Source organism: Polypterus senegalus, chromosome 6 (genome assembly GCF_016835505.1).
Source record: "Polypterus senegalus isolate Bchr_013 chromosome 6, ASM1683550v1, whole genome shotgun sequence".
Classification (NCBI taxonomy): domain Eukaryota; kingdom Metazoa; phylum Chordata; class Cladistia; order Polypteriformes; family Polypteridae; genus Polypterus; species Polypterus senegalus.
In genome coordinates this window covers 128938840-128956545 of record NC_053159.1, presented here as the reverse complement: position 1 = coordinate 128956545, position 17706 = coordinate 128938840, and the positions used below count along the sequence as shown (strand labels likewise).

The 17706-nt window shown below is 38.9% G+C and overlaps 1 protein-coding gene across 4 annotated transcripts in view; it reads left to right on the top strand.

The window, feature by feature from the left end:
• LOC120531595 (rap1 GTPase-activating protein 2-like) overlaps positions 1-17706 on the top strand; it is a 443280-nt gene that overhangs the window by 8476 nt on the left and 417098 nt on the right. For all 4 annotated transcript variants that reach the window (XM_039757149.1, XM_039757145.1, XM_039757144.1 and 1 more), the window contains one exon: positions 11450-11566. In XM_039757149.1, coding sequence (XP_039613083.1) covers positions 11450-11566 — 117 coding nt within the window. The remainder of the gene's footprint in view (positions 1-11449; positions 11567-17706) is intronic.

The window sequence follows — 17706 nt, the reverse complement described above, 5'->3', positions numbered from 1 at the left end:
GTATCCTCTCGCTATACAAAGACATGCATGCTTGGCTACTTGACTAGCCCAGTGTGACTTAAAGTGGCTGTGTGTGATGGACTGGCATCCTATTAGCAGATAATTGTTAAACTCAGCCTGAATTTGCTGAGAAAAGCTTCAGCTTTCCTCTGCCCTGTACTTGTTAAACTGGGTTCCAAAAAAGGGATCGACGGTGAAATTATTTCTCCCTTTTTCATATTAATCTCTCACAAATAGACTGTCTTATTGAGTTTAATTTCATTCTTATGTAAATCTCAAGCATTATTTGATGCATCTTGTAATGCTGTATTCTCCATTAACCAGTTTGTAATAGTGCCCACTATGAATGACACTGTATAAATTAAAAATAGATTGAATTATAGAAGGGAAACTCTTGGAAGTGGACGAGTGGTTAAGCATCTTGCATATAATCCATTTTTTGTTCTTACAGGTACAATTAGAAACTTGCATTGTCTATTAAAAGCATTTTTGGCAACATTTACAGTGCACTCTGCTATAACTTGCTGAAGTCATTTGAGCTTCTTTATGCTCCAGCTATTTTTTTGTCCATTTATTTCAATTCCTAAATGTTACTTTTGCATTTTAATTTATTTCTGGGTATTTCATTAATTACAGTGTAATATTGTTTTGTTTAGATCAGGTGTTTGGACTTTTCTTGATATTCTGATGTGATGCAGCATACTGCGTTGTTGTCTATGTCAATGTGTTATCATGATTTATATGAATCTTTACATATTTCCTTTCATCCCAGATACCATAGCAAAAGCTTTCTATTTTATGACCTAGGCACCCTATACTTTCTAAATGGTAAGCAATGTCACTTCTTAAGCATGTGTACCCATGTACAGTAAGTGCAAAAAAATGAATGACTACCTACGCAGTACATACTTATTTACTTACTCCATGCTTACCCAGCTGTCTTCACCATCATTTGCCAGACTTTCATTTGCCACAAATTCCCAAATTTCTAATGCACAGCATATCCTTCCTTCAAGTCAATTTTTGTTTAGGGTACATTCAGGCACAAAAATTTTATTTTAATTCTGGTAACTGAGGGCCAAGGCTATCTTATACTACTACTTCTTTGTGGCCCTCATCCATCGGTACATTTCTCATATCCCAACATGCCAAATTTCAGAGTTTGTCAGCCTAATGCACCCTGGTTTGGTGGCTAACTATTGCTAGCTTCCTTCCATCATTTATGGCGTGTGATTTATAACACCTTAGCAAGTTCCCATGGCTTAGTGGATCCTGTGTCTGACCTCCTAGAATGTCAGCCTTCTTGCTGATACCATCAGTAAAAACAAAGTTGAGATGACTTTATGAAGAACTTCCTTAATTTATGAATGTTAAGAGGCAACAGGCAGCGCAGTATGGTGGTTTAATGGTAGGCAGGGCAACATTGTGATTTAATAGACAGGACTTCTTCCTTGTAGTAGTTTCCATGTTCAGTCTATCTGCATGGGTGTATCTGCCACATAACCTGAGATATGCATTTTATGTTAATTGGTAATTCTGAGTTGTGAGTCTCCTCAGGGCTGTTTTATGCCTTTGCTTAGTTCTGCTGGGATATGCTTAACCCCTTGCAACCCTGAATTGGATTAACTTGATTGTAGAATGTATGTTTGTAAAAGGCAAACTTTATTTTATATTGCACCTTTCATAATCCAGCATGAATCAAGCAAAAGTACATTGCATGATCATTATTAGACCACATTCTTAGCATTTGACTTTATGGTTTCAGGCACCTCAGTCTAACCAAAGGACCCTGTGATGACCACTGTTGAGTAAGTGCCCTTAAAAGGAAGGGTTATTTGGGTGTGTGTAACAGGGTATTGGCAGGGATATGTATGAGGTCTGCTTATCCTGCTATTTCTCATGTCTCTGTTTAAATGATGTGTTAGCCCCTAACTCAGGAGTACCAAACTCAGATCGTGGATGGCAGGAGAGCCTGCAGGTTTTCATTCAATCTACTTTTGCAATAACTAACCAATTACTGATGCAAACTTTGCAGCTAATATAACAGCTGTTTCTGTTGTAGAAGAATAAAACCGATAACAAGCCATAGAATTAAATAACAAGTTTCATTAACAGCAAGACTTCTTGCTTCAAATAGCAAAAATGGCGGCCGTCCAGGAAACTTAGTTTGAGACCCCTGAGTTAGCTTGTAATCTATTGGGTTATTTTCCATCTTCTTATTGTTGGGCTTCTGGTTAAAGGAAAGAGAAGCAATAACTGATTCTGAATCATAAAACACAAGTCACAAGTTTGGGCCATTAACAACAGTAATTTGGTGCTAATTAAGAAAGGACTGGTACGAAAATCTGCAGCCTTTCAAGACTTGACTTAAACACCCTTCTGTAACTGAAACTTTCCAACAATCAAGCAGACACCTTGTTTTAGGTGATCCATTCTTTCTGATTGCAGTTTTCCAGTTTGATGATGTTGATTTATGCCTTTAATTCACTCCCTTAGAAATCACTGCCACTTGTTTATTTAAAGGACCATGCCAGAATATAGGATGGGCACACACACTTGTGCTCTCTGCTACACATTCTTTTGTCAAACACACATTCAAATGTTTCATCTTGTATGTGGTCATCTGTGTTTTAATTGACAAAATAATAACACAGCCAGTTCTCAAAGATAGTACTGTTGTATCGTTCAAGTTAACTATTTTTCATAGAATGTTAACCATGAAAGATCCCATATACAAGATACAAAACAGTCATTAATTCCTTAAACAGGTAAGTAATGTTCATAGATGCAGTGCCTCACTTTCATGACATTCTCAGGGCAAAAGGAGGAGAATTCAGGGTGATTTTCAATTTGCATTCATCCAGCAGCTCTACAGGAGTGTGACTTTCCTATGTGTGTTGAAAGAGGTCACTCATACTGCAGCACTCTGCTGAACAGTCATTTGTGCCAGCGTTACTGTTCTTTCTGCTAATTGGTTTTGTATGCTAGCAAGCCTATAATTCATGGAAGAATTACCAAATGGGCTACAAGAGAAGTTGTTATGTTGCACACGGTCTTCTTTGTTTTGTTAATATTGCTATTCAGCATTTGTATTATTCCTTCCTGAGGCAAACCAACAGTCACAATCTCAGAGTTACCTGTGGCATCACAAGCAGCTCCCCTCCATTCATGGAACTGTCTGCAAGCACTTTTCATCTTTGTGTTTCCTGCTCAGATCAAGTCTCATCCTAGGTGTGTTGGTGAGGCTCTGCTGATCATAATTTTCACATTAAACCTGAAAACCCTCTCATTTTATTCTACCATTTGTGCTTTTCATTCTTTTGAAGCAACATTTTGTACCAACAGTTGTTGTCATCTAAATTCTGTTTGTTATGGCATATTTTATTTTGTACTTTAAAATATAAACATTACCAGATTTTCTCAGAGATCTGAAGCTTTGTATTTACATCATGAGCTGGAAAGTTTCAGTCTAGAGTTTGCCCATTCTCCTAATTTCCACATGTGTTTTTTCTACTCTTCTTGTTTTTCCTCCAACTTCCCACAAATTTGCAGATGAGGTAGAAGGCTAATGCATATACTCTGCAATTAATTGGTTGTGCTGTATTGGAATTGGTAGATATAGAAAATTAACAAATAAAGGTTTGATGGCATTCATGAATGGTGAATTGAAATTCAAGACCCTTGAAATAATGACATTACAGAGGCCTGTAGTTAAGATGACCAGATGTTCAAAGTTCCAAAACAGGACACAACTTATCAATCAAGGGATCAAATATGGGTCTACAAAGGGTTGAAAGTTTGTGTGCATTGCTAGATGTATATTCAATCTCAGAGTTTTGTCCGCACTGAGAGATTGTATTGGATTTATGTTTGTAGCAACTGTGGTAGTTGGAAGAAAATATGGGGGTGTCAACCCAGTCATCTCCATATAATAAAAGAAACAGGTGAAAAGCAATAGCATGATGAACTATATACAGTGTCTACCCCGTCTCTGTTCTGATCATGGAGATCCCTTAACTGAACTGTGGTAGAGTTTAAAATGTTCAAGCAATGCCATCACTGCCGGCCTGGTTTGAACCTAAGGACAATGCTTTCTCCTCTACTTCTCTTTCCTTACCTTTTTGTTTCTGGTAAAGCAACACTTACACTCACATCCACAGGGACTAGCACTGGCACTTGAGCTTCACAGTGCTTGCCAACCCCACCTTCCATGAGCTTCACCAATCTTTGCTGCTTATAATTCACACCTCACTCTCCATGCCACATGATAATCTGTATCTTTTTCCTTTCCGGGACACTGCCTATTCTTCACTCAGTTCTAGACCCTATTGGTCAGTGCCACTCTTTATATACCTCTCCTATCACTTCTGGTAGCCGCCTTCATTTTTATATACGGGCAAGTCCCAAATGGCCAGCACTGTTTCTTTCTAGGCTCTATCTCAGCACTGCTCCATGAAAGTACATAGTATACGCGTATTAGCATAGCCTACAGTATTACTGTATTATTATTGACAATTGAAAAAACAAAGTTTAATTTTTCTATAATATCACCATTTTTTAGTTTTTGGTGATATTTAGTTTTTCTTTTAACTCTATCTATCTATCTATCTATCTATCTATCTATCTATCTATCTATCTATCTATCTATCTATCTATCTATCTATCTATCTATCTATCTATAGCCCTGCTGAGGTGTCAGGGATACTGCTGGGAGAGGTGCAGAGATGGAACATCCCTACTTTCTCATACTTCTCATAAGTACCTCCTCCAGGAGCCCTCCGATTCACCTCGAGGAGTTAGAATCGGAAGGCAGGGGACAACACTTGCCTGGAGGAAGAGAAGGAGGAAGGATTCACTGTTTCTGTATATATATATTGCTGTGTAAATGTACTTGGATGAATTAAATTCATATTTGAACTGTGAATGTGTTCATGTCAGTTGTACTCAGGGTTTGTAGCTCAGTGACACCCCCTATTTTCCACAATATATAGTCATATGAAAAAGTCTGGGAACCCCTCTTAATTTTTTGGATTTTTGTTTATCATTGACTGAGCTTTCAAAGTAGCAACTTCCTTTTAATATATGACATGCCTTATGGAAACAGTAGTATTTCAGCAGTGACATTAAGTTTATTGGATTAACAGAAAATATGCAATATGCATCATAACAAAATTAGACAGGTGCATACATTTGGGCACCCCAACAGAGATATTACATCAATACTTAGTTGAGCCTCCTTTTGCAAATGTAACAGCCTCTAGACACCTCCTATAGCCTTTGAGTGTCTGGATTCTGGATGGAGGTATTTTTGACCATTCTTCCATACAAAATCTCTCCAGTTCAGTTAAATTTGATGGCTGCCGAGCATGGACAGCCTGGTTCAAATCATCCCATAGATATTCGGTGATATTCAAGTCAGGGGACTGTGATGGCCATTCCAGAACATTGTACTTCTCCCTCTTCATGAATGCCTTTGTAGATTTCGAACTGTGTTTTGGGTCATTGTCTTGTTGGAATATTCAACCCCTGCGAAACGTCAACTTTGTGACTGTTGCTTGAACATTATCCTGAAGAATTTGTGGATGTTGGGTTTAATTCATCCAACCCTTGACTTTAACAAGATCCCCAGTCCATGAACTAGCCACACAGCCCCACAGCATGATGGAACCTCCACCAATTTGACAGTAGGTAGCAGGTGTTTTTCATGGAATGTGGTGTTCTTCTTCAGTGTAAAACTCTTTCTGTTATGACCATATAACAAAATTTTTGTCTCATCAGTCCAAAGCACTTTGTTCCAGAATGAATCTGACTTGTCTAAATGAGCATTTGCATACAACAAGCGACTCTGTTTGTGGCGTGAGTGCAGAAAGGGCTTCTTTCTCATCACCCTGCCATATAGATGTTCTTTGTGCAAATTGTGCTGAATTGTAGAACAATGTACAGATACACCATCTGCAGGAAGATGTTCTTGCAGGTGTTTGGAGGTGATCTGTGGATTGTCTGTAACCATTCTCACAATTCAACGCATATGCCGGTCTTGTATTTTTCTTGGCCTGCCAGACCTGGGTTTAACAGCAACTGTGCCTGTGGCCTTCCATTTCCTGATTACATTTCTTACAGTTGAAACTGACAGTTTAGATAGATAGATAGATAGATAGATAGATAGATAGATAGATAGATAGATAGATAGATAGATAGATAGATAGATACTTTATTAATCCCAAGGGGAAATTCACATACTCCTGCAGCAGCATACTGATAAAGAATAATATTAGATTAAAGAGCGATAACAATGAAGGTATAACAGACAGACAATTTTGTATAATATTAACGTTTACCCTTAGGGTGGAATTGAAGAGTCACATAGTGTCGGGGAGGAACGATCTCCTCAGTCTGTCTGTGGAGCAGGACAGTGACAGCAGTCTGTCACTGAAGCTGCTCCTCAAGTGACTTAGAATATGGCATGGCTTTTGGTGTCAGACGGGCTGGTCTGAGTATTTCAGAAACTGATGAACTTGTGGGATTTTCACACTGAACCATCTCTAGAATTTACAGAGAATGTTTGAAAAAAAAGGGAAAATATCCATCGAGCAGCAGTTCTTTGTGCAAAAAAATGCCTTGTTAATGCCAATGGTAAGAAGAGAATTCCCAGACAGGTTTTAGCTGACAGAAAGACAGTATTTCAAATAGCCCCTCAATATAATAAATGCAGAAGAGCATCTCTGAACACACAGCACATTGAACCTTGAAGCAGGTGGGCTACAGCAGCAGGAGACCACACCGGGTGCCAATCTTGCCAGATAAGAACAGGTAACTAAGGCTACAGTTCTCCCAGGCTCACCAAAATTAGACAATACAAGATTGGAAAAACATTGCCTGGCTTGCTGTGACATTCGGCTTGTAGGGTCATAATTAGGGATCCATCCTGCCTTATATGAGCAGTTCAGACTGGTAGGGGTGGTGGTGGTGGTGTAATAGTGAGGGAGATATTTTCTTGGCACACTTTGGGCCTCTTAGTATCAAATTAGCATTGTTTAAATGCCACAGCCTACCTGAGTATTCTTTCTCACTATGTGCATCCCTTTATGACAGCAGTATACCCATTTTCAGATAGCTACTTCCTGCAGGATAATGCACCATGTCCCAATGCTCAAATCACCTCAAACTGGCTTCTTGAACATAACAATGAGTTCACTGTACTCAAACGGCCTCCACAGTCACCAGATCTCAATCCAATAGAGAACCTTTAGGATGTGGAGCAACGGGAAATACGCATCATGGATGTGAAGCCAACACATCTGCATCAATTTCATGATGCTATCATGTTAAAATGGACCAAAATCCCTGAGGAATGTTTCCAGCACCTAGCTGAATCTATGCCATGAAGAATTACAGCAGTTCTGAAGGCAAATGGGGGTCTAACTCGATACCAGCAAGGTGTACCTAATAAAGTGGCTGGTGAGTGTATGTTGCATGCAATATATAATTTTTATGTGTTTGTGTCTTTTGATTATAGTTACTGTTTAGTGCAGCCATGCAAATAAGAATTATACAATGTACATTATGCACTATGCACACAATACACTTGAAGTTATGTTTTTCCTTGTTAAATATGGATTCATCTATATTCATCCATCTACCTGTTATTTTATAATGTGTATTACATTTTTATGAGCCTAACCATTGATAAATCAATGTATACATACACAAAATTACTGATTTTAAAATCTTCCTATTTGTACCTCTGTTATGCAGGCAGTTATGATCTTATAGACGAAGGCGGTATAACAAAATTGCTGGTGTTAAATTGCCACTTTATCTGCAAATATGTGTCTGCTCTTTTTGTAAGCTTCTATTAGTTTAATTTTAAATGGTTTAATTTGACACTGTAAGAGTAAATCAAACAATGGTGATATTTTTGTAAATGCCTGAACACTTTCTTTTGATGTGTTGTAAAGAATGACTCATTTCTTTGGTTTGTATCTTTTATATTTGAAGTTGTGAGTGAAAGAAGGAGGTCATAACCTAGGTTTTCTATCTGCCCATTGTAAACATAGGGAAATCACATAAACTCCGCACAGAAAACAAACCTGCAGACCTTCAGCTGATAGGGCCACCTATGGTGTCACCCTCCTGCCCATAATTTGATCAGTCACCTTTTATTTTTCTGTATATAGCATCGTTCAGGGCCTCATATTGTACAGCACACCTATGCAATACATACATAGTTATGTCTATTTTTAAAACAGCGGCCTTGAGGTTTTAAGCAACACTCCTTGGCCACTTTGCTGACCTGCCAGATCAAAAGAGACAGCAACCTTGATAGGGAGTTATTGAGGAAGCATCCATTGTGCAAGCACTTCTATTTTCATTAACAAGCTGCAATTTGCTATGTAATGTTTATCCAGCCCGATAACAACATTAAATCTGCCTGCCTGCAGACATAAACCTAATTAGGCGGATGTCTGCTGTGGGTAGTGACACAGAGATTGTATTTGCAGTCTTTCTCAGGTCAGTACTACTGCCCATACACATGTGTTAAAACCCTTGCGATATGGCTTTGTCTGGGCCCAGAGTAAGAGAAAAGACTCAAATTCAAGCTTCTCAAGCCTAGCAAAAGCATGACTCGCTGGCCTTCCAGGAAGTCCATGGTTAATATTCTCTTTAGGTCCTTGCAATTTTTCCAGCATCCCCTTGGATATTGTTCAACAATATGTTTGGTTTCCACTCTTGTGCTCCCTCTGTAAGGAAATCAAGTTTTTTATTCAGGAGAATAATGTGATAGAAATAGACATGCTTTTCTTAGATGTCTCTTTTTTTTTGATATCCAGAAACAATTTTCCTAGAGGGATGCAGCTGCAACAGGACTTCTATAAATGGGCCTCTTTTGACCTATGCTCTCTAATTCAAAATTTTCTATCTCTGCAATCAATCCTGCCTTAGAACTGTCAGTTTTATTCAAGCCTATAAAACAGAAAAAAAAGTTATATGTTAATATTTGCATCTATCTATCTATCTATCTATCTATCTATCTATCTATCTATCTATCTATCTATCTATCTATCTATCTATCTATCTATCTATCTATCTATCTATCTATCTATCTATCTATCTATCTATCTATCTATCCAATGTAGCATATTGGCCACATTCAGCAAGTCATGATAGACACTTTCAAGTTATTTTAAATCTGTTACTTCAGTCGTCTCCATTTATTATTATTAAGATTTTTGGGCACTTGACAAGAGTTCATTTTGCTTCATGCATCTTTCTGTCTCAGACCTCTCCGTCCTTAATTAAATCTGCTGCTGACAAGGTCTGAATTTGTTTGGGTAGAAAACTACTTTCTTTTTTTGGCCTAACTCTTTAATATCTAATTTAGAGGGCATTGCTGAGTTACATACTGCACATTAAAGTCTTAGATAAGTATTTCTGAATGCATATACATCTTTGGGAGAAACAGCATCCATGCAGACGCAGGTAGAATATATAAATTACACAGCAGATGGCTATGAGGCAAGGGATTGATACCTGGTCCTTGGAGTTGGGAGGCAGAAGCACTAATTATTTTATCAAAGCACAAATGCATTCATGTATTTTCTTGTGTAAACATTAATGGGGCAACAGATAACATTTCAAGCTCACAGTGTTTGATCCTTCTGACAAAAATCTGTCTGACCTTATTGTTTGCATGCAGATTTTCTTTAAGTTCTTCCATCCAAAAAGAAGTTGATGTGCTGGTTGGTGTCTCTAAATTGCCCTTGTGAGTGTGTTTGTGAATATTTGTGTGTGTGTGTGTGCCTGCGTGCATGTATCCTTTGTTGGACTGGTGTCCTCTTCAGGGTAGGGTTCATGGTTTGCATATATTGCCTCTGGGTTAAAAATGAAGTCTGGATTAAGGACACAAGTATTACATATGTTCTACACACCCAACCATTGAGTATGATTTTTTTAGAACTTAGTTGACAGTGTGACAATTAAGAGTCCAAGACATTATAAAGGTTTGGGGCAGCCACCCATATATTGTTTTTCCCAGCTGCAAAAGGGTTTTAATATCAGAAGCATGATGTGCATATCACAGAGTCCAAAACAGAATTGACTATAGTAGCCCAAGATGGAGGCTTTAAAGGTCTGGAGAGGAACTGATGCCATCAGAATGGCCGGAACCGGAAGTGACGTCAGCAAAGGGGCCGGCTTCGGAAGTGACGTCTTCTGAGGCACCAGAACCTTGCAGGATTTCCTGGGAAAGGTCTGTAGGGAACTGAGAAAGACAGTCAGCGCACTCCGCCACCCCCTGGTCAGATGTTTTATTACACTTACTCAGACCCTTTAGCTGCCTCCTACTCGCATGTGTATGACAACAGACAAAGTCTGTACTGAGGCATATGAATCAATGTATTTATTTCAAAGAGTGTCTTTCAGTGGCAAAGCCAGAAACTGTAAAGTAGGTGGGCCTGGAAACAATTGGGTGGGCAAGCAGTAAGCCATTCCCTTTGTCCACTTTGAAGTTTTGAACCGCTTGATTTGTTGGTGATCAAACAAAGGTTTTTTTGGAGGGTTACCTTGTAACTGCTCAACATACTTGTGATCCCCCTTCACTGCAAAAAATGCATATGCAAAAAACTAGACAAAAAACTTTAAAATGGCGTTGTTTTGCTTGTATTTAATAAATAAATCTGTCAAAGGGGTAAGCAAAATTCACCTGGAAAATTTTTTTAATGTAAGCTAGATAATCAAAAATACACATTTTTTGGATAAGTCAATAATTCTTACAATAGGGTAAACAAGATTTAATGACTTTTCACTTTGGCAGTGTTGAAGATTATGTTACAGAGGAGCCCGCTGTTCAGACTGAGGGAACCTTGCTTCTGAATGGGAGGTCTGGCTCCACCCAATGTAGTTTCACCCTTGGTGTCTTTTAATGCAGTGATCTACAAAATAGTGCTTTATAGTACTACACATATGTAAGGATAGAATGAGATAACGGACTACTTATACAATCTTTTGTAAAATAAAAAATGGACTACACAATATGAAATAATGTCATAAAATATATTGTAGATTGTGAATACCGGGCATGACCTTTGGTGAAGAGAAGTGTAGATCAGCTCTAAATTCCATTTCTAGCTCATGTGGGTGGGAGTGATATGTACATTTTCATTTCTATGTATAACTGGCATAACAATGCCTGAAGAGTTGCTTTGAGATAGACAGATCCTAAAAATCAAGACTGCTTTTGGAAAAATGGTTGTGTGCTTTCATCTTGTCAATTACAGAAAGCCTCTTACATACTTGTTTTCAAATAGCCCTATGTTACCATCTAAAGCTTGTTTTGGGACAGGAAGCACTCTGATCTACAAACTGAAAACCATACTTATTATATATTTAGCTACAATATGAATCTGAAACTGCCAATCCTATGTTATTTATGGCTAATGTTTCTTTGCAGGTACGTCAAAGAGGGTAAGTTTAAAGTAGAGGAGCGGACACTGACGGCCTTTCACTGGCTTTATCCTCCCTGTCAACATCGTCTTGTAAGCAGGACAGAGCTTCAACTACCTGACCGGTAAATGATTCCTTTCTTTTATACCTGTCTCAGTATTAAGCTTTGCAAACTTTGTACTTTTCTCTCCTTGGTTTGCTTTGCTTTCATTTTTTATTTCATCAATCTAGCACATTTTTATTTTAAAGAGAACCATTCACAATGAGCATCTTCACTATATACTGTACAAGGACAACAAGGTATAAGAGCTGACATATACAGTGGGTATGTGGGTATCACTAATATGGGCCTTTCAGTGAACGTTGTCTCATTGCTGATCTTGTCTCTGGTGGTCAAATGTTCTACTTAACCTTATACTGAAAGGTTATTAAGGGTGTTACACTACACTTTCTCTTCTTCCTCTTCTTGTTTCTGGCCAAAATCAGGTGAGCTGGTGTAACATAGATATATTTTTAACAAAATTAAGACTGACTGACTAATTTAGTGATTTACATGATTTATCTAAGATATTAGTAGAGAATATTTTGAAATTTTGAGCCTGTGGAGAGGGGTGAAATGAAGGCTGGGAGTGTACAATCAATAACAGGTGAGTTCACCATGAAAGAAACTGCAAAAAGAGTAGTGAAGACTATCCAGTCTCTACAGATAATGGTGATACTGTACAGAATACACTCTTAGAGCATATATAAGATTTTCTAGGTTTGGGAGTTATGTGTAATAAGATTGAACTAAGGCGAGTCAATGGAAAATGATCACTTGAAGTCAAAATTCCAAATAGTTTTGCCATACAGTATCATCGGCATGCATGTGACCAAAAATTATGTCACATATTCGTATATAAGTTTAAGTTCAAGTGGTTTTATTGCCACACCATCAATACTTGGTATTACAACATACCGTGGCACAAAATATTTATATTTGGAAATAGCACAAAACCACCATGGGAAGGCTGGGAACAGTTCTTTACGATGCTGTAGGCTTTGTGAAAGCAACGCTTGACAGAGATGCCTTTAATGGAATGTACAGAGGACTCAATGATCTTTTCTTTCAGATGCACTCTGTTGCAGGACTTTGTGGTCAGAGATGCTGCAGTTCCCAAACCAGATGGTGATGCATCTAGTCAGAATGCTCTCAATGGTACCCGTGTACAGTGTGGTGAGAATGGGGAAAGGTAGGCTTGCCTTCCTTAGCCATTGCAGGAAATGAAGATGCTGCTGCACCTTTGTGGTTATGAAGGTGGTGTTAATTATCAAGGTGGTTCAGCTGCCAGGTGCACCCAAGGAATTTGGTGCTCTTGACCTATTCCTTCATAGAGCACCCAATGTGCAATGTGTCATGGACAGCATTAGCCTTCCTGAAGTCAACAATCATCTCTTCTGTCTTGTACATGTTAAGAGACAGTTTATTGCACTTGCACCAGTCCACCAATCAGTCCATCTCCAATATGTAAGATGACTTATTCCTTTTGCTGATGAGCCCCACTACTTTTATGTCACCAGCAAACTTAATGATGGTTTTAGAGCTGTATGCAACCTTACAGTTGTGACCTAGAAAAGTGAGCAGAAGTGAACTGAGTACACAGCCCTGAGGGGTGCCGGAACTTAGTGTGACAGTACTAGAGATGGTGTTTCCACTGTGGACACTGTGCGTTCTGTCCATCAGGAAGTCCATGTTCCAGCTGCATAGGGGAGTATTGTAACCTAGCAAACTCAACTTCTCTATTGGCTTCTGAGGGATGGTGGTGTTGAATGCTAAACTGAAACCTATGAACGACATACTGGTATTTTTTGTTCAGGTGGGATAGGACCAGACAAACTTAAATGGTATAGCAACCTCAGTGGAACACTTTGGACGATAGACAAACTGGATCATATGATGTGGGGAGACCTGCTTTTATGTGGCACAAGACTAGCTTCTTGAAGCACTTCATGATGATCAGTGTGAGTGTTATAGGCAAGAGACAGAGGACTTCTTTGGCACAGGTATGAAAGTCATAGTTTTGTAGCACTTAGGGACAATCGCCTGCCTCAAAGAAAAGTTAAAAAATGTCTGTCAAGATATCTGTCAGCTGGTTCAAACATTCTCTAAGCTGTAGACAAACTTAGTACCTGTTCCGCGATGAAGGGGTGGACTCCCTCACACGTATGCTGTTCTGGACATCATCCCATGCGTATCTGTCTTCACGGATATGAAATATAAATATCTTAACAAATATGAAATACATCTATAAATAGAGAATAACTGAATGAAATATTATGCATCAATATGACAGTATTTTCTCTGAAGTCACAGCCATTGTCATTTAGCCTCAGAAATTTCACATTGTGATTCCTGCATCCAACCTAACTTCACTGGGTACACAGTAAAGGCTATAGGCATGGCAATGATATACTGGATAACATCTCATCTTTAATTAAAATTATTAGACAGTTGTTTTCTAGGCATAGCCTCTAAGGGAGAAAATGTTTTGTAATGGGTCACAGCTGGACCAGTGTGTACCATGGTTCAACAATCTTGCCAATACTTGTCCTGTTAGGCTGCTCTGACAAAAGAAATGGGAATCTACAGATGAGTAACTCTACCTCAGGTTATGAGTCTTTTCATGAAACTGGCCTTCATCTAACATTTGTTATCATTTCTAGTCTTGTCTATTTCTCTCTTGTCTGGATTTTAAACTTCAGTCTTGAAGCACTTTTAGAATCAGCCCCACAGAGGTCCACTGCTTCACACACAGGGCTCAAAACTCATATATTATTTTTTTGTGGACAGTCTGTTTTCAATATTTCAAAAGTTAAAAGGGGGCATTGTCTTCTACACTGATCCCATTATATAGTAACTTTTATGGTAGGAGGGTAATAGGAGACCACTTCTTATACCTCACCAGTAGCATGGACAGAGGTTTCCACAGTGACTGAATTATAAAACAATATTGGGTCTTGCTTTTTAACAATTCAGAATTCAAATGGCCTAGGCCTTTCCATATGAGGGCTTTCCTCCTCTTATACCTCATGAGGGATGACCTGCTTCCTTATCCGGCTGGGATGCCCTTGAGATGGAAGGACAGATGGAGACAGCTTACACAGGACTTTGTCTCCCCCTGGACACTAGATTGCAGTGAGCCACTGCATGGGTGCCTACAAGGCATTTCGGGTATTGTTGGGTCCCATGGGAGTCACCAGGGGGATCTACAGGATTTGGGAGTCCCTGCTCCATAGGGCTCCAACCTCACTTGCAAGTGCTTTGGAGATGCAGAGTCATGTCACCAGAAGTGCTCCTGGGGATTAGACAAAAAGAGCCGTTTGCCTCACATGGACAAGCCAGAGTCAGGAGGAAGGTGGTCAGTGCTTGTGAGGAGGAGTGGAGGTGACAGTGACTGAGAGAAAAGAAGATTTATTGTACTATATTGTGCTTTATTGTGTGTGTACTTGTGGCTGTGATGTGAAATGCTTGATTCAAAGAGTTTCCCACAATAAAAGATTCTTTGTGCCTTTTAACTTGTCTCTGTGCCTGTTGGTTTTTGGTGTTTGGGGTTCCCCCCGGTGTCCACAACCTGTAACGTGAGTGGTATCAAACTGTGATCCTGAATGGCTGCAATGGCTGCAGGTTTTTGTTCTGTCCTCTTTCTTCATTAGTAACTGCTGTGTTTCCCCGAAAATAAGACCTACTCTGAAAATAAGCCCTAGTCAAGATCGTCAGCTGACAAGTAAGGCGCCTAAGGCCAGGTTTATACTTTACACAATGTAGCGCGTGTGCCTGAAACATCCATTAAATTCCGAGGACACCTTGCCACAATATCTCTGAAAAGGATGTTTAATGATTACATCCATCAATTCGGGGATGCGCCCATTCCAGAAGCATCGGCACAAGACAGAAACAAAATCCTTGGACAGGGCATCAGCTCATCACAAGGTGAACACAAGCACACACATACACTAATGTCATTGTAGCGTCATCAAATCCCCAAACCTTCATGTCTTTGGATGGAAAACTGAGCACACTGTGGAAACCCACCAGGAAAACATGCAAGACAACAGTGCTACCACTTAGCCACTGTGCCACCCCCACATGTGTGACTATTAACAGTATTCATTATTTAAATAAAGTTAACGATCCATCTATTATCCAACTTGCTATATCCTAACTACAGGGTCACGGGGATCTGCTGGAGCCAATCCCAGGAAACAAACCCTGGGCAGGGTGCCAGCCAACACACAGGACAATTTAGAATTGCTAGTGCATCTAACCTGCATGTCTTTGGACTGTGGGAAGAAACTGGAGCAAACCCACGCAGACACAGGCAAACTCCACACAGGGAGGACCCAGGAAGCAAACCCAAGTCTCCTTACTGCAAGGCAGTAGCGCTACCACTGCGCCACTGTGCCGCCCTAAAGTTAATGATTTATCTGTAAAATGTAATACAGTATACATATTTTAATGCATTTCATCATGAAAGTGATATCAAGTATAAATCTAAGGATTCTAAATATGCAGAGAACTGGAATATCATAAATTTAATGTGTTCTGTGAGGCGATCTATTGCTGCTTGCCACTGCTGTACGTACAGGAGGAAGCCCCAGCGATTAACAACTGGGTCGGTTTTAAGATAATGGTCTACTTTAATGATAAAGTAAACTACGAGGTTAAAGTGGACATTTCGAGTTTAAAGACGAAATTTCCACTTTAATCACAAAATAGACATTTTCATTATGTCCTTATTTTTTTCTCTGTGGCTCAAATATGCCACTGTACTGTACATCCTGATATTATTGTAAAGGTGCAAAAAAAAAAAGAAAAGAAAAAAAGACGGCACAGAAGATGGTATGTGAGACTTTTAAAATGTATTGTGTCATTACTTTGAGAAATATTTGACGCTTTAATATCAAAGCACCATGAATGCATTTGTATGTTGGCATTTTGCATCACCACATTAAACCATTCATCAAACATCGAAGCACGCACATCGATCCCGTAGGATTCTAAAAGCGGCTGGATTAGCAAGAAATTCAGGCTGGAATTCAGGGTTTGAATGTGGAGAGTCATGACGATATTCCAGAAGAACATGACATGACTGTATTTGGATAAATGTATATTATTGTACATGAATAAATATAAGATACCCCCTGAAAATAAGCCCTAATGCATCTTTTGGAGCAAAAATTAAAATAAGACCCGGTCTTATTTTCGGGGAAACACGTTATTTCTTGCTGCTCATGGATCAAGCATCTTTTGCCTCCATTTTAATTAACCTGATTTTTAAGAAAAAGAACCCTTCATTGTTTCATTTTTCCTTAGCAACAATGAGGTACAAAGTGAGCAAGCAGAGGACTAATAGCTCAATTACAGGTTGGCCACCATTTTTAATTAGGAACTAACTCTCGTCATTAATGAAATATGTTATTTAATTCTATGGCAAGTTAATGTACTCATTCCACCACTCCAGACATTTCTAATATTGTTGATTTTCATTTTATTGTTAGAACACCATCCAAATGTGTTGTGGACCTGAGCAAATCAATATTTATCAGACCATCACCCTTTCCTTTTGAAATATTTTATTGAAATTGATACTGTTTGATTTGCAGAGGTTAGCTGTGTACTGACTGTGCAGGGTGGCAGCAGTTTAAAGTAGGATGGAATCAGAAATTGTAATAACTAACCAAGGCCATAATTGGAATAAACAAAGACAAGGGCATGAAACAAAATCAGAGATCAATAAACATAGCGATAATCGGAATATTTTTAATGCAGCCAAGGCAAAGTGCAAGATGTAAATCAACGTTCAAGACCAAAAAAGAATTTGTAATTCGAGAGAGATTTAAACAATAGTAATGCAAGGTTTTTGTTTACTTTTGATTAATCCACTAACATGGACAGTCAAGAAGCGTATACAGTTGCGGTAATGACGTCACATGTTGCACACTCCAAGTCTTCTAGACTAGCAATAGCCTGGCAACCCTGCATCCAAAACAGCAAACAAAGACTATTATTTTTGGAGGCCAAGAAAAATCAGAAAAAATATAACATCTAGATTATGACAAGTTGGTCATCTGTTGGCTCACTTTGCATCTTATTTAGGCTGCAAGAAAAAAAAGGAGTTCTGAAGATTTAAAAATTAAAATTAAGGCATAAGAAGTCTGTTGCATTAGCAGCACTAATTGGATTAAGGAAGTGGCAGGAGAGAAAATGTGCATCCAACGTTTACA